Here is a 24722-nt window from a genome sequence, read left to right as displayed (position 1 = left end):
TTTCTTACTTTGGAAATCATGGATTCCTGGTTTTAGATTATCATCTTTCTTAGTATATATGTGTATTCATGCAACCTCTTAAGTTGGAAACATTTTGCTTAATTTTTGAAATGGTTTTATCAATGGCCTTGACCTTGATCCAATATAAAGTGTGGTTGTTAAAATGTTCATGTTCCTATTCCATGCGTGAATTGTCAGTTAAAGTGCTTATTTGTTGTTTTTTATCACTGCTGTTTTCTTCCAACTTGGCACGATCTGCTTGTAGGTAGATGTTAGGTATCAATCTTTTCAGCTTTCCTTTTCATAACTAAACACCGTTCATTTTCATCTGACAACAAAATTACCACCTCCCGCTCATAGACTGAAAAAAATGCTTGATGTTAAATGCCATGAACTACTTCAGAAAAATTACATGATGGTTATGTCATTTTTTGTCCACCTTTTTACTTAGAAGAGGTAATAGATTGGATCAAAGTGACAAGCACTACCTTTGAGAAGATGTGATTGAAAGCTTCAACACAGCGCCTGCCATCAGTGCTGGTATTATAGTCAACCAGGGTAATAGGCTTGAAGAGGAATTATTACATTCTCAAAGCTTATGTTGAGGAAGGATGGCTGTATGGGCGTGGTCAGGGGTCACAGCAGAGCTGGTCAAGGGGAGGAGGGTGTTGTCAAGGTTGATACTGGGGATTGCATGGATTAATGAGGGGGATCTTTGGGTGAGATGTTCTGTTTGTTTGTTATTCGAGGGGTTTGGATAAATGAGGGTTTGGGGCAATAGTGGGATTTTTATAACAGAGGCATTTGGACAATAGAGGGTTTTGGATAATGGAGGGGTTTGGGTCATTAGAAAGGTTTGAACAATAAAGTATTTGGACAAAAGAGGCATTTTGGACAATAGAGGAGTTTGGAAAAAGGAGGTTTGGGTCAATAGAGGGGCTTGGACCATGGAGGCATTTGGATAATAGAGAGGTTTGGATAATAGAGGGCTTTGGAAAATAGAGGAGATTTGCCAAGAGAGGGTTTGGGACAGGAGAGCGGTTTGGACAATGTTGGGATGGGATGGGTAGATCCGATTGTGTCATGTGATGGATGGATTCAGATATTGCATGGGAGGGTGGATCCGAATGTGTCATGTGATGGAAGGATTCAGATATTGCATGGGAGGGTGGATTCAGATGTGTCATGTGATGGAAGGATTCAGATATTGCATGGGAGGGTGGATTCAGATGTGTCATGTGATGGATGGATCCAGATGTGTCATGTGATGGATGGATTCAGATGTGTCATGTGATGGATGGATTCAGATATTGCATGGGAGGGTGGATCCAGATGTGTCATGTGATGGATGGATTCAGATATTGCATGGGAGGGTGGATCCAGATGTGTCATGTGATGGATGGATTCAGATATTGCATGGGAGGGTGGATCCAGATGTGTCATCTGATCGATGGATTCAGATATTGCATGGGAGGGTGGATCCAGATGTGTCATGTGATGGATGGATCTAGATATTGCATGGGAGGGTGGATCCAGATGTGTCATGTGATGGATGGATCTAGATATTGCATGGGAGGGTGGATCCAGATGTGTCATGTGATGGATGGATTTAGATATTGCATAGGAGGGTGGATCCAGATGTGTCATGTGATGGATGGATCTAGATATTGCATAGGAGGGTGGATCCAGATGTGTCATGTGATGGATGGATCTAGATATTGCATGGGAGGGTGGATCCAGATGTGTCATGTGATGGATGGATCTAGATATTGCATGGGAGGGTGGATCCAGATGTGTCATGTGATGGATGGATTCAGATATTGCATGGGAGGGTGGATCCAGATGTGTCATGTGATGGATGGACCCAGATATTGCATGGGAGGGTAGATCCAGAAGTTGAGATGGGTCAATCTAGGTGAGGTTTGGTAGAGAACTGATGATCCAGGCTTCAGATATTGAAGATCGACAGGTCCAGATCTTTGATGGTTCTAGAGGAAACTTACGGTCCAGGGGTTTAAATATTAAAGACATATGGGCACAGCGCTTTGTTGGATCTAGAGGTAGCTGATGGTCCAGGGGTTTGAAAATCAAAGATATATGGGTCCAGATCTTGGTTGGATCTAGAGGTAGCTGATGGTCCAGGGGTTTGAAAATCAAAGATATATGGGTCCAGTTCTTAGTTGGATCTAAGGGGAACTTATGGTGCAGGGTGTTGATATTGAAGACCGACAGGTCCAGATCTTGGTTGGTTCAAGAGGGAACTGATGATCCAGATTTAAGATATTAAGGGCAGATGGGACCCTATCTCGGTTGGATCCAGAGGGAACTGATGGCCTAGGGCTTAGATATTGAAGATTGATGGGTCCAGATCTTGTTGGATCCAGAGGGAACTGATGGCCTAGGGTTTAGATATTGAAGATTGATGGGTCCAGATCTTGTTGGATCCAGAGGGAACTGATGGCCTTGGGTTTAGATATTGAAGATTGATGGGTCCAGATCTTGTTGGATCTAGAGGGAACTGATGGCCTTGGGTTTAGATATTGAAGATTGATGGGTCCAGATCTTGTTGGATCTAGAGGGAACTGATGGCCTTGGGTTTAGATATTGAAGATTGATGGGTCCAGATCTTGTTGGATCTAGAGGGAACTGATGGCCTAGGGTTTAGATATTGAAGATTGATGGGTCCAGATCTTGTTGGATCTAGAGGGAACTGATGGCCTTGGGTTTAGATATTGAAGATTGATGGGTCCAGATCTTGGATGGCTCTAGAGGGAACTGATAATCTCGGGGTTTGAATATTTAAGACATATGGGTCCAGAGCTTGATTGGATCTAAGGAGAACTGATGGTCCAGGGGTTAAGATAGTCCTGTCACTACTAGCACCTTTGAAGTGGACCAAGGCTCTTGCTAGAATATATCCTAACTTGGGTGATTGAAGGCACACATAGTCTTTTTGTTTGGGAGTATTTCGACCCGTGAAGATCTGGGGTAGAATAGGTCTTCAGCAACCTATGCTTTCTGTAAAAGGCATCTATGCTTGTCATAAGAGGCGACTAGAGCGATCGGGTGGTCAGTCGCAATGACTGTTCATGCATGTCATCTTATCCCAATTGTGTAGATCGATGCTCATGATGTTAATCACTGGATTGTCTGGTCCAGACTCAATTATTTATTGACCGCTATCATATAGCTGGAATATTGCTGAGTTCGGCGTTAAACAACAAACAAACAAACAATAAGAGTATTTCATGAAGATTTCTAAACTTTGATAAAGATACCTGACATTTTTGTAAATGACGCTGTGGTACCTTACCTTAGTAAGGGCAAGTTGGTGTCTATCTGTATCATATCAGCATGACGTTTGAATGCTAGCACAGTATTTGAATAATACGACACAGTCATGATAAATTAGAATTCTATAGTCTCCATTGCTCCGGCCTAGCTTTAGCAGATTGGTGTGTTCAGCCAACTGATTTATCTGGGAAAAAGTAACGTACATCGGTTGTATGAAAAAGGTCTTGCTTCGTGGCAATCAGTCAGTAATGACAGTGTCAATTTAGATGTTGTGAATATTGATCCGTCAATATGTTGTCACACGGACAGTATAGAGGAATATGTAAATAGCTCTGGAATACCACTCAAATTATAATAAATTTGAATATGAAATGCAAATGCCTTTTAAAAGCTGATTTCAAATGAAAAGTGATGTTTCAATCAAGATTGAAAGCGGTATATGTAGTGCACGATGCTGGAACTATCACTGGGTTCTAATAATTTAAAAAAGTCGAATATAAGGAATAATTATTTCGCGGGAATTTATTATGAGTGATAAAACATAATCACATTGAAACCCTCATGTTAAAACAGTAAACTCAAGAGTTTTCTGATACACATAAAGTACTTTGATTAAAAGCCAATAAATTGGTTCTGTCAGGGCTTCAAAGGTTGTCAAGTCAATTTCCAATTTCCAGTGAAACTTCCTATAGCCATCTGCATCTATGACCACAGTTTTCACATACACGGAACTCGTGTAGATGTCATTATGGACTCAAGGAATAGACTTGGGAGGCCAATCTGATTACCTCTGCTTGAACTTAGAATCTTATTAGGTAGATATCTGAAAATAACAAAGAAGTTGGAAAAATTCTGATTGAATGTGACGTTTGACTGTGAATACAACACTGTAAGTTTGGCCTGTAAGTACAAGCTTGTTCAACCCTATAGCAAGGAGTAATTTTAAATTCTATTCTTAAAGCAAAAGTGTTAGTGGTTGTGTGAAATAAACTCAGGTTCCACCAGTGATGTCACTAATATTTGATGTGATATTATTCATGCTTGCTCTGTTAAATTGTGTGAAATTGTATTATGTGTTGGGTTATATTCCCAATGGTTTATAGTTTAGAGAATGAGGATTCTGACGCTGTACGAGAAGCTCATGCTAGGTGTCGAGTTGATGACAGGTTACGTCTTACATAGGAACATGGGAGGTGCAAGGCTATATTTACTGTCCACGATATCACAACCATCAGGTGCAACAAATGACAACAGTTCACAGGGTTAGAAACTAACATACCGTATTCGACGTAATAAGCGCACAGGGCACTCTCAAAATTAGAAATAGGGGGCTCTTATTAGAATATAATTTTGGTGAGATTAAAAACGAGGTTGAAAGATTGTAAATTTTGTGGTTAGCCTAGAATGATATAAAAGAAGAATCTGTGTGTATTATACACGATAGATATATTTTCAAGAATTTAATTGCCCATAATTAAGGGTGCATATAACAAACGAGTGCGTATTATACACGAATAAATAAGTCTTGTGTTCATTGATCAATCGGAAGGGGTGCTAATTGGGATTGTTCACTAGCCAATATATTAGCAAATAACGCCGTGGGCGCTTATTACGTCGAATACGGTATTTAGTCCTCTTGTCCTTATAATGATAACACATAGCATAACCCTTAATAATGGCAAATTTCTTCTAGTCCTTATGATACCTGAACTAGTGGCAGTTTGGGAAGGACTATAGGAATAGTGCCAATTTCTAACACTGATTTCAGTAGAAATTTCAGATAATTATTTCACAAAAGTGTGCGTGTCAGGCTAGTTGACATGTCTAACAGTGAACCTCATCAAACATTCTTTTAGCAAACTCCGACTCTGGTCCATCATCATTTTCAGTTTGTCAAATCTTTCGTCAGCACCATCCCCCACATTCCATCTTCCTCCCAGGGTAATGGTTCAACAACTTCTAGAAAATGTCCATTACAAAAAAATATGTTATAATACATATGCTTTTAATCATATTTGTAATGTGTTTTAAGGAGATTAGTGTTTAGTTTTAAGAATGTTTTCTTGGCTGATATCGCTATCATTGTTTATGTATGGGGTTTTGTTCAGCTGTTTGAGAGCTATATCATCGCACTCAGCTTACAGTCCTCAGACCCTGACGAGCATTCTCTCTTTCTGTGTAGATGAAAATTGAAATATATAACTTGTGAAAATATGCTGATGTGACAATTCATGTCTAAGGTATTTACTGTAATATTACAGGCATCTGTTCACATCCAAATTTGAACTAAAACACTATAGCTGGTGAAATAAAATAATACTACCATTTGAAATAATTTATCTGAATCTTTAATTCATGATATTTTCTTAATGTGTATAAATATTGATATTAAATTCTCACAATCAAATGTAATACCACTTTGTACTAATGTATGAAATCCATTTTATATTTATTCCATTACTAGCAATTATCACAATAAGAGATAAATAGAAAAAATAAACAGTATGTTTCAAAATTCAAACTTAATTTCATCCTTGATTCCTGAACTGCAAACGATTGTAACAGTTCAAACCATTTCAGCAAAAAATTCCAAATTAAGCTTCACTTCAGCTAATAATGACCTGGTTCCCTAACCTTTTTGTATAATTGTGAAACCAGCACAGCGAAGCATGTGTCGGACACAGCACAGCATCTCTCTCTTCATCAGGCATGTCATGGTGCACTTGTCTCCCGGCCCTAACACTATAACCCTCAAGCTTACTGCAACATAGATAGTTCCGTGTTTGCATAATTTCATTTTGCCCCAGGGGTAGAAATCACAGCGTAGACTAAAGCCCCGAATTGGCAAATCCCATGGGTCCCCCGAGTTGTCATTGAGTGTTCGTGGCATGATTCAGACTCTTATTGGTAAATGAAGTGTGTACAAATCACGTTTGCATCCATTGTCATATGACCATGTTAGCCTGCACAGCAATAGCTGGGGAGAGGGTGCCTCTTTTGTGTCAAATTGTATGTATCGGAAAGCAATGCATCGTCACTTTAAATTCTACTGCTGTCTTTCTATTCTAAATTCTACCATTTTTGGATTAATATTTGAGCTATTCCACTGAATATGTTTGACCTGTGATTTGTCATTTGTGTTGTAGTGTAATTACTTGCTAATGTTCTAATTGATTTTATGATTAATTTGAATTAATATTTAAAATTGCTTCAATGAAAAAGTTAAGTGTTTCAATTTATTGGATTTATTAAAATATAAATATGTGGTGCTTTTTGTACTTATTTCTATATCATAATTGAACATTAAATATATCAAAGTGAGACATGGATTATGAATACATTAATTTGAAATAGATATATGAACTTTGATCATTAAATAGCTCGTATATGGCCTGTCAATCATTTTGAGTAGGAGCTTCTTCTTAATTCTTCTCAAACAAAGACAAAATTCCTTCAATCTGTGTTTGATGGCAGTTGGCCATGTGTTTAGTTATTTGATTAACAAAGCCTAAATTGTCATGGAATTTTATTTTGCAATTTATTTTCATCACTAATTATGAATGTACAAATCCATAGATTGCACATAGTGCAAAAGACTTTTTCCTATCAAACTGCAAATGCAATTTATTTTCCATTAAATATTCCCTGATAAATAATCAATTATTTACAGAGCGTAAGGAAAATATCCCCAAATAGTGACTCATTTCTTTCTGATTAGATACAGAAGGGGCCCTTGTATGACCCCTCCACCCCTTAGTCCTTTGTTCTGCCGCTCAAGCCATGAAGAGTTACCTCCCTTTTACGGCAGCAATTTATCGGGGGCAAGCTTTTGTCCCAGTAAATTAGGATGGGAATCGTGATGCAACATTCAAGTCACCTGTGCTGGCAGATATTTTCATGGTTTATTGCTGCATATTTCTTTGGCCATGTCAACTCCATCAGCTGTGATTGTTGGTATGAATACATCCCCCACTTTGTTTTCACCTCTGTCAAATAAAGGAGTTATTTTACACATTTCAACATACTGATTGCATAAGGATTGGGACGGGTATTGATTTGATGGTGCCGTGTATAGCAGATTGTTTTGTGACGAATAATCATGCTGAAATGTAGAAAAGGAACCGAATTGAGGACATATGTTTTTTTATCTGTTAATTATGAAGACATTGAATACCCAGTAAGAATATTTATCAATATGGAAACGAAAATAAGTTCTGCCTATGAAAGCAGAGGAAAAGATAATCACATAAAAAAATAACTGAAATTTTACTGAAATTATTTGGAAATTGAGTTTGTTTGAAATTAATAAAGGTACTAGATGGCTCAGAATACTCTGATAGGATATTTCAAAGTTCTTTGGGCAATCATCAGATTGTGATATGGCTCTAACATAGCGACAGATTTATTGAGTGTACATATCGCTTATAGTGTATCTCCGGCCAAATGGCCCTGGTGATGGTATATTTGAAGGGTAATTCCATCATCAATGAGACTTAACATTTTGTATTTGCATGAATCTGCTCCAAACATTGATAGTGTCCACATCGTCCCCACCGCTGCTTCCCCACACACGAAAATCACTACCAATGATTTAAAATCAAGGTGTCCAATTGCTAGTGGAACATGTTGTGGAAAGTGACGGGTTTTATGATAAAAGGCGTGAAAAACCCTGATGTTAAGTTGAGTAAGGATATTTTTCTGTAGCTATTGGCAATGTGGAAAACATATGTTTGACAAAATTTGTGGAATATGTTCACTCACTCACTCACTCACTCACTCACTCACCCTAACTCACTCATCCACCCACCCACTCACTCACTCACTCACTCTCTACAACATCACTGATCTGCTTTTGTTTCCCAGTATGTTCCAGATTATTGCCATCTGAAAATTAAAAAAAGTATTCTCATCAATGCGTTGTTCCAAACCATGAATTTCAATACAGTTGCTATGGCAGCCAATGAAATCTATTTTAAGGAGCTTGAAAACTTTGCCAATAATTTTATGGAAATGAAATCATGACAATTGTTCCCTGTGATTAGACTTTCTTTTTATAATTTTGTTTGATGTCACTGAACCTATTTAAACTATTTCTTGCTAACCTGCCCCAGACAAGCGATAGGATCTAAATTTTACGTTCTTTACTCTCTTCCTGAGATACTTGAGGAATGAGTCACTCTACCTTCTGATTTCAGAACTTTCTCGATGCTTTTGCCGAGGCTGCTGGGAGTCCTTATGGCTGTTTATTAGTCCATGGGAAAATTGCCGTGGCGACAAGGAAATGGTGGAGTTTCTCCCCCACAGAACTGGTGCTGTTGTCACTCTTGGTTCCCTCCATGCCGCACTGTTCATCTCGCGATGTGCCAGTCTTTCTACCTCAACTCAGCCCTACAGTAAGTCTATCTTCCTCCTCTACACAGCCCTACAGTAAGTCTATCTTCCTCCTCTACATAGCCCCACAGTAAGTCTATCTTCCTCCTCTATAGTCCCACAGTAAGTCTATCTTCCTCCTCTACATAGCCCCACAGTAAGTCTATCTTATTCCTCTACACAGCCCTAGGATAAGTCTATCTTCCTCCTCTACACAGCCCCACAGTAAGTCTATCTTCCTCCTCTACACACTCCCACAGTAAGTCTATCTTCCTCCTCTACACAGTCCCACAGTAAGTCTATCTTCCTCCTCTACACAGCCATACAAGTAAGTCTATCTTCCTCCTCTACACAGCCCTACAGTAAGTCTATCTTCCTCCTCTACACAGCCCTAGAGTAAGTCTATCTTCCTCCTCTACACAGTCCCACAGTAAGTCTATCTTCCTCCTCTACACAGCCCTACAAGTAAGTCTATCTTCCTCCTCTACACAGTCCCACAGTAAGTCTATCTTCTTCCTCTACACAGCCCCAGAATAAGTCTATCTTCCTCCTCTACACAGCCCTACAGGTAGTCTATCTTCCTCCTCTACACAGCCCTACAAGTAAGTCTATCTTCCTCCTCTACACAGTCCCACAGTAAGACTATCTTCCTCCTCTACACAGTCCCACAGTAAGTCTATCTTCCTCCTCTACACAGCCCTAGAGTAAGTCTATTTTCCTCCTCTGCACAGTCCCATAGTAAGTCTTTCTTCCTCCTCTACACAGCCCTAGAGTAAGCCTATCTTTCTCCTCTACATAGCCCCACAGTAAGTCTATCTTCCTCCTCTACACAGTCCCACAGTAAGTCTATCTTCCTCCTCCACTTCATAGCCCCACAGTAAGTCTATCTTCCTCCTCTACACAGTCCCACAGTAGGTCTATCTTCCTCCTCTACACAGCCCTACAATTAAGTCTGTCTTCCTCCTCTACACAGCCCTACAGTAAGTCTATCTTCCTCCTCTACACAGCCCTATAGTAAGTCTATCTTCCTCCTCTACACAGCCCTACAGTAAGTCTATCTTCCTCCTCTACACAGTCCCACAGTAAGTCTATCTTCCTCCTCTACACAGCCCTACAAGTAAGTCTATCTTCCTCCTCTACACAGTCCCACAGTAGGTCTATCTTCCTCCTCGACACAGCCCTACAGTAAGTCTATCTTCCTCCTCTACACAGTCCCACAGTAAGTCTATCTTCCTCCTCTACACAGCCCTAGAGTAAGTCTATTTTCCTCCTCTACACAGCCCTACAGGTAGTCTATCTTCCTCCTCAACATGTCCCTACAGTAAGTCTATCTTCTTCCTCTACACAGCCCTAGAATAAGTCTATCTTCCTCCTCTACACAGCCCTACAGGTAGTTTATCTTCCTCCTCTACACAGCCCTACAGTAAGTCTATCTTCTTCCTCTACACAGCCCTAGAATAAGTCTATCTTCCTCCTCTACACAGCCCTACAGTAAGTCTATCTTCCTCCTCTACACAGTCCCACAGTAAGTCTATCTTCCTCCACTTCATAGCCCCACAGTAAGTCTATCTTCCTCCTCTACACACTCCCACAGTAAGTCTATCTTCCTCCACTTCATAGCCCCACAGTAAGTCTATCTTCCTCCTCTACACACTCCCACAGTAAGTCTATCTTCCTCCACTTCATAGCCCCACAGTAAGTCTATCTTCCTCCTCTACACAGTCCCACAGTAAGTCTATCTTCCTCCACTTCATAGCCCCACAGTAAGTCTATCTTCCTCCTCTACACAGTCCCACAGTAAGTCTATCTTCCTCCACTTCATAGCCCCACAGTAAGTCTATCTTCCTCCTCTACACAGTCCCACAGTAAGTCTATCTTCCTCCTCTACACAGCCCTACAAGTAAGTCTGTCTTCCTCCTCTACACAGCCCTACAGTAAGTCTATCTTCTTCCTCTACACAGCCCTATAGTAAGTCTATCTTCCTCCTCTACACAGCCCTAGAGTAAGTCTATCTTCCTCCTCTACACAGTCCCACAGTAAGTCTATCTTCCTCCTCTACACAGCCCTACAAGTAAGTCTATCTTCCTCCACTTCATAGCCCCACAGTAAGTCTATCTTCCTCCTCTACACAGTCCCACAGTAAGTCTATCTTGCTCCTCTACACAGTCCCACAGTAAGTCTATCTTCCTCCTCTACACAGCCCTACATGTAAGTCTGTCTTCCTCCTCTACACAGCCCTACAGTAAGTCTATCTTCCTCCTCTAAACAGCCCTATAGTAAATCTATCTTCCTCCTCTACACAGCCCTAGAGTAAGTCTATCTTCCTCCTCTACACAGTCCCACAGTAAGTCTATCTTCCTCCTCTACACAGCCCTACAAGTAAGTCTATCTTCCTCCTCTACACAGCCCTACAGTAAGTATATCTTCCTCCTCTACACAGTCCCACAGTAAGTCTATCTTCCTCCTCTACACAGCCCTACAAGTAAGTCTATCTTCCTCCTCTACACAGTCCCACAGTAAGTCTATCTTCCTCCTCTACACAGCCCTAGAGTAAGTCTATTTTCCTCCTCTACACAGCCCTACAGGTAGTCTATCTTCCTCCTCAACATGTCCCTACAGTAAGTCTATCTTCTTCCTCTACACAGCCCTAGAATAAGTCTATCTTCCTCCTCTACACAGTCCCACAGTAAGTCTATCTTCTTCCTCTACACAGCCCCAGAATAAGTCTATCTTCCTCCTCTACACAGCCCTACAGGTAGTCTATCTTCCTCCTCTACACAGCCCTACAGTAAGTCTATCTTCTTCCTCTACACAGCCCTAGAATAAGTCTATCTTCCTCCTCTACACAGCCCTACAGTAAGTCTATCTTCCTCCTCAACACGTCCCTACAGTAAGTCTATCTTCTTCCTCTACACAGCCCTAGAATAAGTCTATCTTCCTCCTCTACACAGCCCTACAGTAAGTCTATCTTCCTCCTCTACACAGCCCTACAGTAAGTCTATCTTCCTCCTCAACACGTCCCTACAGTAAGTCTATCTTCCTCCTCTACACAGCCCTACAGTAAGTCTATCTTCCTTCTCAACATGTCCCTACAGTAAGTCTATCTTCTTCCTCTACACAGCCCTAGAATAAGTCTATCTTCCTCCTCTACACAGCCCTACAGTAAGTCTATCTTCCTCCTCAACACGTCCCTACAGTAAGTCTATCTTCCTCCTCTACACAGCCCTACAGTAAGTCTATCTTCCTCTTCTACACAGCCCTACAGTAAGTCTATCTTCCTCCTCTACACAGCCCTACAGTAAGTCTATCTTCCTCCTCTACACAGCCCTACAGTAAGTCTATTTTTCTCTTCTTCACAGCCCCACAGTAAGTCCATCTTTCTCCACTACTCTGTCTTCCACTCTATAATAAATCTGTCTTTCTTAACAAGTAATAATACCTCCTGTCATACATCTGACAATGTTGCCTGTAGGGTAATAATACCTCCTGTCATACATCTGACAATGTTGCCTGTAGGGTAATAATACCTCCTGTCATACATCTGACAATGTTGCCTGTAGTGAAATAATACCTCCTGTCATATATCTGACAACTTAGTCTGCTTGGTAATAAAACCTCCTGGTGTTCCAGGTCCGACATCGCCTCCTATTGTATATCTGACAATGGTGTTCCAGGTCTCACATCGCCTCCTATTGTATATCTGACAATGGTGTTCCAGGTCTCACATCGCCTCCTATTGTATATCTGACAATGGTGTTCCAGGTCCCACATCACCTCCTATTGTACATCTGACAATGGTGTTCCAGGTCTCACATCGCCTCCTATTGTATATCTGACAATGGTGTTCCAGGCCCCACATCACCTTCTATTGTATATCTGACAATGGTGTTCCAGGTCCCACATCGCCTCCTATTGTATATCTGACAATGGTGTTCCAGGTCCCACATCACCTTCTATTGTATATCTGACAATGGTGTTCCAGATCCCACATCGCCTCCTATTGTATATCTGACAATGGTGTTCCAGGTCCCACATCGCCTCCTATTGTACATCTGACAATGGTGTTCCAGGCCCCACAACACCTTCTATTGTATATCTGACAATGGTGTTCCAGGTCCCACATCGCCTCCTATTGTATATCTGACAATGGTGTTCCAGGTCCCACATCACCTTCTATTGTATATCTGACAATGGTGTTCCAGGTCCCACATCGCCTCCTATTGTTTATCTGACAATGGTGTTCCAGGTCCCACATTGCCCTATTGTATATCTGACAATGGTGTTCCAGATCCCACATCGCCTCCTATTTTATATCTGACAATGGTGTTCCAGGTCCCACATCGCCTCCTATTGTACATCTGACAATGGTGTTCCAGGTCCCACATCGCCTCCTATTGTATATCTGACAATGGTGTTCCAGGTCCCACATCACCTCCTATCGTATATCTGACAATGGTGTTCCAGGTCCCACATCACCTCCTATTGTATATCTGACAATGGTGTTCCAGGTCCCACATCACCTATTGTATATCTGACAATGGTGTTCCAGATCCCACATCGCCTCCTATTGTACATCTGACAATGGTGTTCCAGGTCCCACATCACCTCCTATTGTATATCTGACGATGGTGTTCCAGGTCCCACATCACCTCCTATTGTATATCTGACAATGGTGTTCCAGGTCCCACATCACCTCCTATTGTACATCTGACAATGGTGTTCCAGGTCCCACATCGCCTCCTATTGTACATCTGACAATGGTGTTCCAGGTCCCACATCACCTCCTATTGTATATCTGACAATGGTGTTCCAGGTGCCACATCGCCTCCTATTGTATATCTGACAATGGTGTTCCAGGTGCCACATCGCCTCCTATTGTATATCTGACAATGGTGTTCCAGGTCCCACATCACCTCCTATTGTACATCTGACAATGGTGTTCCAGGTCCCACATCGCCTCCTATTGTACATCTGACAATGGTGTTCCAGGTCCCACATCACCTCCTATTGTACATCTGACAATGGTGTTCCAGGTCCCACATCGCCTCCTATTGTACATCTGACAATGGTGTTCCAGGTCCCACATCACCTCCTATTGTATATCTGACAATGGTGTTCCAGGTGCCACATCGCCTCCTGACGTTCCAGCTGCTGAAGCATGTGGAGGTGTGCATCCTGACGGGTCCAACCCCCTCACTCACAGAACTCTCACAGGAGGTACAGCAGTTGTCTCCCCTTACATGTAGCAGTTCATATTGTGTAATTTACATGTTTGCAAATAGCTGAGATCTTACTTCAATTATGCCATTGTATATACAGTCATGCCCCGCTTATACGGACTTCAGATATCCGGAAACCTTGGTTCCCGGACGATTTTCATTCAAAACGAAATAATTACTATATAAATTTACCTATATATCCGGAAATTCAGTTTCCGGAACCGGACGGTCATTTTCATACACAAAACACTGAAATGCACACAAAATTGTCTCACTTATCCGGACAATACACTTCCGCTGGTGGTAATCCTTCCGCTGTTGGTAATCCTTTGATTCGTGAGAAGTCAGTTAACCAAGGGACACTGAGTTACGTTTGAGACGAGCTTGTTTATTGTACATGTAATCCCCTTCGATAAATATGGCGTCTGTGGAGGTCAGAGGTCAAAGTCGTGTAAGGATGGCCTGTCAACCAGCGAAACGTAAGCGACACGCAGTTGCAGCATGCGAAAAAAAGGGAAATTTGTCTGTTTGAAGAAAAACACCCGTCAGCAAGTTTAGAAACCATCAGTAAGCATTATAGCACTGCATTTGGACATACCATAGGAAAATCGACAATTGGTGACAGTTCAAACTTCCATGACAGACTTTTTGAAACGTGTATGAATAAAGATTGAGTGGATGTATCTGTTTGCTCTGTCATCTGTCATAAGTTGCATTATTGAAGGGAAGTAACTCTTCCAGTAAGAAGCTCGTTTCAGTTATACGGAAATTCGTTTATACGGACGAATTGTGAAATGACGCAAGTGTCCGTATAAACAAGGCACGACTGTATTATATATTTTATAAATGTTTGCTTATTTTGATTTGGCCCAGAAACTATTGAATTGAAAATACTGAACCTGATTTGTTATAAGAGCATGATGTTTCAATATTGAAACAACTATAAGGAATAGCTTACAACTCCATTCAATTATTTTATTTCACCCATTATTTACTGGCTGTGTATTTGGATAAAATTGTATCGCAATATATTGTGATAAATGATGTCTGTATTGTGATATGTATTGCAATATTTTAGGAGGTAAAGTGTTTGACAGTGATTGACACATGCAGATCTTATCGCAACAGTGTCATCGTCAGCATGGTCAGTCACCGCCATTTTGTAGCCATGGAAACAGGGGAGATAACAATGGGAGAGAAAAATCACTTCCACGTTTCTGCCGTCAATTTTGAAGGGAAAAATCATTAGTGAATAAATTTCTATGTCATGTTAAAGAACCTGCTTTGGTGTCCCCCACCATGATAGAGCTGGAATATTGCTTAAACCGTGTAAAATCACACTCACTCACTTTGGTGTATCCTGACCACGATATAACTTGTAGGTAGATAGTTTTGAGGTAAAAGATCGATTTTAATTCAATTGATCGGTGCTCTGGTCTGATTCACTCATTCAAACCAGAAGCTTCTAAAATGTTGTTCCCAGGTGAACCGGTTCTGGAGGGCCAGCCATGACACCCTGAAGGCAGTGAGGAACCACCATCCCCGGAACTATCCCCCCGCCCTGGGGCTCGACAACAACATTCTTGGGTAGGACACATACTGTGATATGATTCAGCTCATCTCATATCTTGCCATTTGTCATAATCAAGTCAATGCTTGTCATAGATAGAGAGACCACCTCCGTGGTCTTGTGGTAGCGCGTCCGCCCCGAGAGCGGAAGGTCCGGGGTTCGATTCCCGGCCGCGTCATACCAAAAGACGTTAAAATATGGTACTTGTTGTTAACAAATGTTATATTTTGGATAACACTTTCTTGGTAAAGTAGAGATTTTCATACTTTTTTGGGTTGAGTCCCATCTGGGATTCGAAACCACACCGCCAGAGTAAGGGACCAAATCGCCAGCACACAAAGTCAGCGACCTGACCCATTCAGCCACCGAAGCTTCAACAAAATGAAAGTCCGACAACTGGTAGTCTAGATCACGTACTTTGTGTACCCCTCTGACAAGTGTACATTAGCACGGCCCCCATGGCTATGAACACACAATGCCATTTAGAAAGTGGTCTCACTCTGGCAGTGTGGGCTCGAATCCTGGACGGGACTCAACCAAAACAAATATGAGAATCTGTACTTTACCAAGAAAGTGTTATTCCAAATATAACATTTGTAACATTTGACCATTCAGAACTCAATATCATGTTGCAAATCTCCACAAGAATCCTAACAGGTGTCGAGTTGTATAAAAGCAACTGCTGAAGTTTCTTCATTGCTGTTGTTCTGCGCTGCTGTTTCAGGTTTGTTGTGGTCAACACCGAGTCCCCCCGATGTCTGTGCAGTGTGGACTTCCTGGTTGGAGATCGGTCCAAACACCCAGGTCAGAAAACCTTGAATATTAATATGGGCCTTCTGTGTCAGTACAGGTCCCCAGTACCTCATGCTTGTTTCCGTGTGGGATTCCAGGACAGAACAGGTCCCCAGTACCTTATGCTTGTCTCCCTGTGGGGATTCAAGGGCAAATAGGCCCCCAGTACCCCATGCTCGTCTCTCTGTTGGGAGTCCAGGGCAGAATAGGCCCCCAGTACCCCATGCTTGTCGCCCTGTGGGGATACCAGGTCAGAACAGGTCCCCAGTACCTCATGCTTGTCTCTCTGTTTGGATTCCAGGGCAGAATAGGTCCCCAGTACCCCATGCTTGTTTCCTTGTGGGATTCCAGGACAGAACAGGTCCCTAGTACCCCATGCTTGTCTTTCTGTGGGGATTCCAGGTCAGAACAGGTCCCCAGTAACTTATGCTTGGCTTTCTGTGGGGATTCCAGGACAGAACAGGTCCCTAGTACCCCATGCTTGGCTTTCTGTGGGGATTCCAGGACAGAACAGGTCCCTAGTACCCCATGCTTGGCTTTCTGTGGGGATTCCAGGACAGAACAGGTCCCTAGTACCCCATGCTTGGCTTTCTGTGGGGATTCTAGGACAGAACAGGTCCCTAGTACCCCATGCTTGTCTTTCTGTGGGGATTCTAGGACAGAATAGGTCCCCAGTACCTTATGCTTGTTTCCGTGTGGGATTCCAGGACAGAATAGGTCCCCAGTACCTCATGCTTGTTTCCGTGTGGGATTCTAGGACAGAATAGGTTCCCAGTACCTAAAGCTTGTCGCCCTGTGGGTATTCCGGGTCAGAATAGGCCCCGAGTACCTCAGGTTGTCGCCCTGTGGGTATTCTGGGTCAGAATAGGCCCCGAGTACATCAAGCTTGTCGCCCTGTGGGTATTCCAGGTCAGAATAGGCTCGAGTACCTCATGCTTGTTGCCCTGTGGGTATTCGGGGTCAGAATAGGCCCCGAGTACCTCATGCTTGTTGCCCTGTGGGTATTCCGGGTCAGAATAGGCCCCGAGTACCTCATGCTTGTCGCCCTGTGGGTATTCCGGGTCAGAATAGGCCCCGAGTACCTCATGCTTGTCTCCCTGTGGGTATTCCGGGTCAGAATAGGCCCCGAGTACCTCATGCTTGTCTCCCTGTGGGTATTCCGGGTCAGAATAGGCCCCGAGTACCTCATGCTTGTCGCCCTGTGGGTATTCCGGGACAGAATCGGCCCCGAGTACCTCATGCTCGTCTCCCTGTCGATGTTCAGGGTCAGTAGCAGGACGACAAGAACTTTGTTGACTTGGCTGATAGTGCCATGTTTACCTGATGATGTGGATGTTGATCATGCTTGTAACCACTGGTGATGTGAATATGTCATAATGTGTGCACTGTTAGAGGAGCTGGTTGTTTCAACAATTGTCTTGCAGTTTTACCTATTGTCTTGCAGTTCAACCGATTGTCTTGCAGTTCAACCGATTGTCTTGCAGTTCAACCGACTGTCTTGCAGTTCAACCGATTGTCTTGCAGTTCAACCGATTGTCTTGCAGTTCAACCGATTGTCTTGCAGTTCAACCGATGTTCTTGCAGTTTAACTGACTGTCTTGCAGTTCAACCGATTGTCTTGCAGTTCAACCGATTGTCTTGCAGTTCAACCGATTGTCTTGCAGTTTAACTGACTGTCTTGAAGTTCAACCGATTGTCTTGCAGTTCAACCGATTGTCTTGCAGTTTAACTGACTGTCTTGAAGTTCAACCGATTGTCTTGAAGTTCAACCGATTGTCTTGCAGTTTAACTGACTGTCTTGCAGTTCAACCGATTGTCTTGCAGTTTAACTGACTGTCTTGAAGTTCAACCGATTGTCTTGCAGTTCAACCGATTGTCTTTCAGTTCAACCGATTGTCTTGCAGTTTAACTGACTGTCTTTCAGTTCAACCGATTGTCTTTCAGTTCAACCGATTGTCTTGCAGTTTAACTGACTGTCTTGAAGTTCAACCGATTGTCTTGCAGTTCAACCGATTGTCTTGCATTTAAAATGATTCTCTTGCAGATTAACCGATTGTCTGGCACACTAACCGATTGTCTGGCAGATTAACCGATTGTCTGGCACATTAACCGATTGTCTGGCACATTAAACGATTGTCTTGCAGATAACACAGCTTGTACCCGGGATACAAAAGGATGCATGAGGAATACAGCCTTAGTTTATGTTTCAGACAAAATCCTGACCCCCGACAGGAAGAGGGAGATCCTGCGTGCCTTCTACAAGAAAGTCATCGGAACTTACCTCTCAGCAAACATTGAAAACAGCACAAAAGGTTACAAATTTTATTCCCCTGTGAACTTTTGGGTTAAAGTTGGTCCTCAGGAAACCACACTTATCATAATAGGCGACTTATGGGATCGGATGGTCAGGCCTCGCTGACTTGGTTGATACTATGAAAGAATCAGGTGTTCTTTAACCTCTTTTTAATAGTATACATGCTGTGAAAATGAAACCCTGATTAAAAGATGTCCTGCTGTGGCATCAGTATTGAACCCTGCTTCCCTGGAGCTGATATATAGTGATACAACAAAGTTCTTTTCAATCTGTGCACCAAATTACTCCATGTTTCCATCAGTTGGTATTACAGGGCAAAATAAGGGACAGGACATCGTGAGTGAGTGATTTAGTTTTAACGCCGCTTTTAACAGTATTTGAGTTATATCACTGTGTGTCAGCTTAATGTGGGAGGAAAGCCCTAAGTTATGCAGGTCTCAGACGTTTTTCACTTCGGTGAAACCCATGAGCACGGGTATGGTGCTGACAAACCTAGAAACATAATTGGGGCGAACCAGGATTCGAACCCACAATCATAGGTTTCTGGCGTGCCCAAGGGACGCAACTCTGCACAGCGAATCGCGGCGCCTTAGACGACTGGGCCACCCATGCCCCCGGACAGGACATCAACCGCTCTGAAGTTTTGTTAGTAAACAATAACCGATAACCCCCCAGCTTACTCAGGTCTACTCCAGACTTCCCTCTTGGTTGTACTCTGACATCATTGATTGTTGCTTGTAATATCAATACATCTGCCGGTATTTACAGGCCACTGCCATATGAACAGAACATGCTGAGTGCAGCGTTAAACTTCATAGTCACAATGAAACAGTGTTTCTGTGAAGGATAAAGCATGTATAACTGTCTATATGCAAGAAATAACAGAAAAAATAAGAAAACATCAAGATATCTTATTTTGATACAATACAGTGTGTCGTAGTATAAAAGGAATTAGATCAAAATTGTGCAAGAGAAGAAATATGTGCAGCATAGACAAAACCAGTCATAGACAGTCATGACATCTGAAATTGAACATTCTTTTGTAGGTATCTTTCTATCTTGTAATAACCTCTTGAGAGGTTTGTATGCTACAATACAATAGGCAATAGTGGCAGTAGGTTTATAAGTGGGGATTATCCCCACCAAAACACCCGCTCGCTCGCTCACTCACTCACTCACTCACTCACTCACTCACTCACTCACTCACTCACTGTTCAGGTCCGTCTGAGTTCCCCCATCAGGCCACAGAGACGTACGTGGTGTGTGAGTCTCACAAGTGTTATGCTCTGCAGGAGGGGCAACACCAGATCTTCGTCATCTACGATGTCAGCATCCCCACCTTCGCTATGCGGTAAGATGGAAACACAGTGGGAATAGTCATAGAACGAAGGATTGATGAAATAAACAATCCGCAGCTCCATCTTAAAAGCATACGAGGGAAATAATCTCACTCTGCATAGTTAATTCTCCCTGCAGTGTTTTATTGTAGAATAAATAACCACGAGTCGTATATTTCTTCTATGGGATATCAACGTTATGTACAGCCTCTTAGGATGTTGATAAAATGTACATACTTTAAAAATATGTAAGCAAATTTTGATAATGATAACTCCCAGAATAGAATCACAGAAATGTCGGACAAGTCCATTTTACGAATATGTGGGTTAAGTTTGGGATTTCCGGCATATTCTCACAATCCTCACATCGACCATCAGACACAGACTGTCATACCTCTCCCACATTTGGATGTGGTCATTCGGCCGCTATGTTTATCTGTGTAGCCCAGCTACATCTATTGGGAACAACTTACTAGACACTTCCTTCTCAAAAATAACGTCGTCCAATATATGATGTCATCGAGTTGCGAGCGGATATTCGAATCGCCAGAAATGACGTCATGTTAGAACAATGTTTCGTTGTTCTTTGCGATTTATCGCAAAGCTATCTTATATAGTCTGATACATAATAGTGGCAATATATATAGTGTCATTAGTTGAGCTGACTTGACCAAACAAAACTTGAAAAACCTTGACTCGGGTTGCTAGTGCCTAAATATTGCAGTGATGATTCATCGCCTGATTTCTTCATCCACAGGTGTGTAGATATTTGAGTTGTTTGGTAGTGATATCCACTCATTCCCGGCAGTGTTGATGTGTTGTTTGTGTTTCAGGTCTGTCACACAGAAGACTCTCACCACTCTAGTCAAGGACAAAGTTATGCAGTTGTGATGCTGGCTGACGAGGGACACAGCTCTCACTTGAACAGCCTGTTTCTGGGACCAACTAAAAGTATCAGTGTGTCACTTGGGGTGGGGAGAAGGGGGAGAGTCTGTTGGGGTGGGGAGAAGGGGGAGCATCTGTTGGGGTGGGGAGAAGGGGGAGTGTCTGTTGGGGTTGGGAGAAGGGGGAGCATCTGTTGGGGTGGGGAGAAGGGGGAGTGTCTGTTGGGAGAAGGGGGAGCGTCTGTTGGGGTGGGGAGAAGGGGGAGTGTCTGTTAGGGTGGGGAGAAGGGGGAGCATGGGTTGGGGTGGAGGGAAGGGGGAGAGTCTGTTGGGGTGGGGAGAAGGGGGAGTGTCTGTTGGGGTGGGGAGAAGGGGGAGTGTCTGTTGGGGTAGGGAGAAGGGGGAGTGTCTGTTGGGATGGGGAGAAGGGGGAGTGTCTGTTAGGGTGAGGAGAAGGGGGAGAGCCTGTTAGGGTGGCGAGAAGGGGGAGTGTCTGTTGGGGTGGGGAGAAGGGGGAGTGTCTGTTGGGGTGGGGAGAAGGGGGAGTGTCTGTTAGGGTGGGGAGAAGGGGGAGCGTCTGTTAGGGTGAGGAGAAGGGGGAGAGCCTGTTAAGGTGGCGAGAAGGGGGAGTGTCTGTTGGGGTGGGGAGAAGGGGGAGTGTCTGTTTGGGTGGCGAGAAGGGGGAGTGTCTGTTGGGAATGATTGAAGGAACGCATTACTCAGCCTATTGTGGCCTTTCACATCGTTACATTGAAATCATGATGCTATTTATTGTAAAGGGAAATAAATTTATTTAATATAAAGGAACTGTTGTCTTCTTGGGGGTCAGTATGCATTCTTGTTGCCTTGTCATTGTGTCTTCACCCTCCTGTCATTCACCTGTTAAACCCAGGTGTACATTTTTAGCTGATGGTTTTTGTTTTACACCGAACACGGCCCGACAAACCAGTGGTTGACAGTATGAGCCACACTCTTCAAGCTACATGGACACAGCAAGCCTAACCACCAAATCCAATATGGTCACTTACAACGAGCAACTAGGTGCTGGGTAGTGTTCTATCCTGCATTCTGTTGGAGACCTTATGTCACCTGGGTTCCACTGGGGACCTATTCTATCCCAGATTCTACTGGGGAACAATTCTATACCAGGTTCTACTGTGAAACAATTCTGTCCCAGATTCTACTGGGGAACAATTCTACCCCAGGTTCTACTGGGGACCTATTCTATCCCTGGTCATACTGGAGAACAATTCTATACCAGGTTCTACTGGGGAACAATTCTACCCCAGATTCTACTGGGGAACAATTCTACCCCAGGTTCTACTGGGGACCTATTCTATCCCTGGTCATACTGGAGAACAATTCTATACCAGGTTCTACTGGGGAACAATTCTACCCCAGATTCTACTGGGGAACAATTCTACCCCAGGTTCTACTGGGGACCTATTCTATCCCTGGTCATACTGGAGAACAATTCTATACCAGGTTCTACTGGGGAACAATTCTACCCCAGATTCTACTGGGGAACAATTCTACCCCAGGTTCTACTGGGGACCTATTCTATCCCTGGTCATACTGGAGAACAATTCTATACCAGGTTCTTCTGGGGACCTATTCTATCCCTGGTCATACTGGAGAACAATTCTATACCAGGTTCTACTGGGGACCTATTCTATCCCTGGTCATACTGGAGAACAATTCTATACCAGGTTCTACTGTGAAACAATTCTATCCCAGGTTCTACTGGGGACCTATTCTATCCCTGGTCATACTGGAGAACAATTCTATACCAGGTTCTACTGTGAAACAATTCTATCCCAGGTTCTACGGAGAACAATTCTATCCCAGATTCTACGGAGAACAATTCTATCCACGATTCTACTGGGGACCTATTCCAGCATGGGTTCTACTGGAGGATGTTATTAGCTGCTTCATTGCTTCCCTGTGGGTAGACTAACAATCACCTTCGACAGCTCACTAAATACTCAACAAACCACAGGAATCCAAAGTTCTGATTAATACCATGATGATAAAATGTGTCTTTACAATAATACACCCCTCTTTCAATATAGAGAGAGGTGTTGGATAGTACATGCGATGTTAAACCAGACCTTCAGATTCCTGTGGACCAACATGAACTACATGTACATTGATGGATACCTATCAGCTCTGAGTTGAACACTCATCAACTGACTACCATATAGTTCTATTCGTGGCCATGAAACCCTTAGTCAGCATTACTGTAGGTGGTGTCCCGCCACCGCAAACATGTGGTCAGTAGTGAGAGCAAGCAGTGGGATGCAGTCACACACTTAATCCAGTTGTTTGTTTGTTTGTTGTTTAACGCCGCACTCGGTAATATTCCAGGTACACCACGGAGGTCTGTAAATAAACGTGTCTGGGCCAGACAATCCAGTGATTGACATCATGCGCATCGATCCACGCAATTGGGTTATGATGACATGCATCAACCAAGTCAGCGAGCCTGACCACCCGATCACGTTGCCTCTTACGTCAAGCATAGTCACCTTTTACAACAAGCATGGGTTGCTGAAGACCAATTCTACCCCGCATCTTCACAGTCTGGACATGCATAGTTGCCTTTTAACCCCCTTCCAGTCTCACCTGAGAGCTGTGAGGGTTAATGCTGCCTTAAACAGCTTTCCAGTTGTACATGTATCACAGAGGTGAAATGGGGTTTAACGTTGTGTCCAAGATTGTAGCACATATATAGCAATGTGCATGCACTAGTGTGTGTGTGGCTCCTTGCACTAGTCCGGACTAATGCCAATTTTATAGTGCTAGCCCAGAGATACCATGTCACTGTTTAACATGAATACCCCACTCAAGGCACTCCGAGCCGACCATACCCCCTTAATGCTGAGCACCAGCGAGGGTAACAACAAGTGCCATCTTTTAACGTCTTTTTGTATCACACAGACGGGGATCAAACCCCGGACCTTCTGCCCTCTCTGGGCAGGCGGTCTGTATCACAGAGGGTCGGAGTCTTGAGGAAAGTCTAAGTGACAGCCATGAACCATGAGTTGGTTGGGATGGCTTTAGTTAGGGTGCAGTGACAGACGGCCACGAAACGCTGCGTATCTCCATATATACTGGTCATGATATGAAATGTATCTTGACACAAGGTCATGCTACATATGTATCTCGATACACTCACTGATCATGACATGATACATATCTAGATACAATGGTCGCTGTATGATACGTATATATCTCAATACACTGGTCACACTAAGATAACAGGAAATATTCTAACCCAGAATCCCCCACAAGGAGATGAATAAAGTAGGAAATAGTGTGCCTCTAAATCCATGTAATTATAACAAACAACATAACATGTAGTGTAACCTGCTTTTATTCAGTTGTGAGAATGGCCCCGTTACAAAGCAGCTTAGGCCAGGCAGATACAGAGTAGGGCAAGATCATCGTGGAATGCTGGACCAACATCCTACTACATCTTCATACAAATCCCTGGTAAGGGCCACAGTACAATAATTAAGGCCCCAACCATGAACAAAGCAGATAACTAACAGATAACACAGGCTAGTTGGGATCGATATGTTTATAAATTCCTAATAAGGGCCTCATATGTTACAAGGCTGCCTGAACACTGGATTTCTTGTGAACATGCTGATTTAGGGCCCCTTGTATTTCTATATTTGCCCCACTCATGGATTAGTACTGTCTTGTCACCCCGTTCTTAATACTTAAACAGATCTAAGTGACAGATTATCTAGAATTTTGAGCAGTTGGGTATATTTACAACATATAGGAAACAAAGGGTTAATTTAAGCAAAGTAAAAAAGTATATATACAAAAGCGCAACAGTTGTCAATAAATAGTACAAGTGAATTATCATGATTAAAGCATGCTGTGACTCAGCAAAAAGAACAACATGATGATATATCTCAATACAACCAT

At 42.9% G+C, this 24722-nt stretch overlaps 1 protein-coding gene across 1 annotated transcript in view; it reads left to right on the top strand.

Moving 5' to 3' along the window:
- LOC124143175 (protein fuzzy homolog) overlaps positions 1 to 20882 on the top strand; it is a 141972-nt gene extending 121090 nt beyond the window's left edge. The window contains exons 5-11 of the mRNA XM_046512031.2: positions 8490 to 8687; positions 13786 to 13881; positions 15367 to 15470; positions 16178 to 16257; positions 18456 to 18557; positions 19778 to 19910; positions 20730 to 20882. Coding sequence (XP_046367987.2) covers positions 8490 to 8687; positions 13786 to 13881; positions 15367 to 15470; positions 16178 to 16257; positions 18456 to 18557; positions 19778 to 19910; positions 20730 to 20787 — 771 coding nt within the window. The 3' untranslated portion in view covers positions 20788 to 20882. The remainder of the gene's footprint in view (positions 1 to 8489; positions 8688 to 13785; positions 13882 to 15366; positions 15471 to 16177; positions 16258 to 18455; positions 18558 to 19777; positions 19911 to 20729) is intronic.
- The last annotated feature ends 3840 nt before the right edge of the window (positions 20883 to 24722 follow it).

This window comes from Haliotis rufescens, unplaced genomic scaffold (genome assembly GCF_023055435.1).
Source record: "Haliotis rufescens isolate VD_foot unplaced genomic scaffold, xgHalRufe1.0.p SCAF_6, whole genome shotgun sequence".
In the NCBI taxonomy this organism is placed as follows: Eukaryota; Metazoa; Mollusca; class Gastropoda; order Lepetellida; family Haliotidae; genus Haliotis; species Haliotis rufescens.
This window is presented reverse-complemented; position numbering and strand designations above follow the sequence as displayed.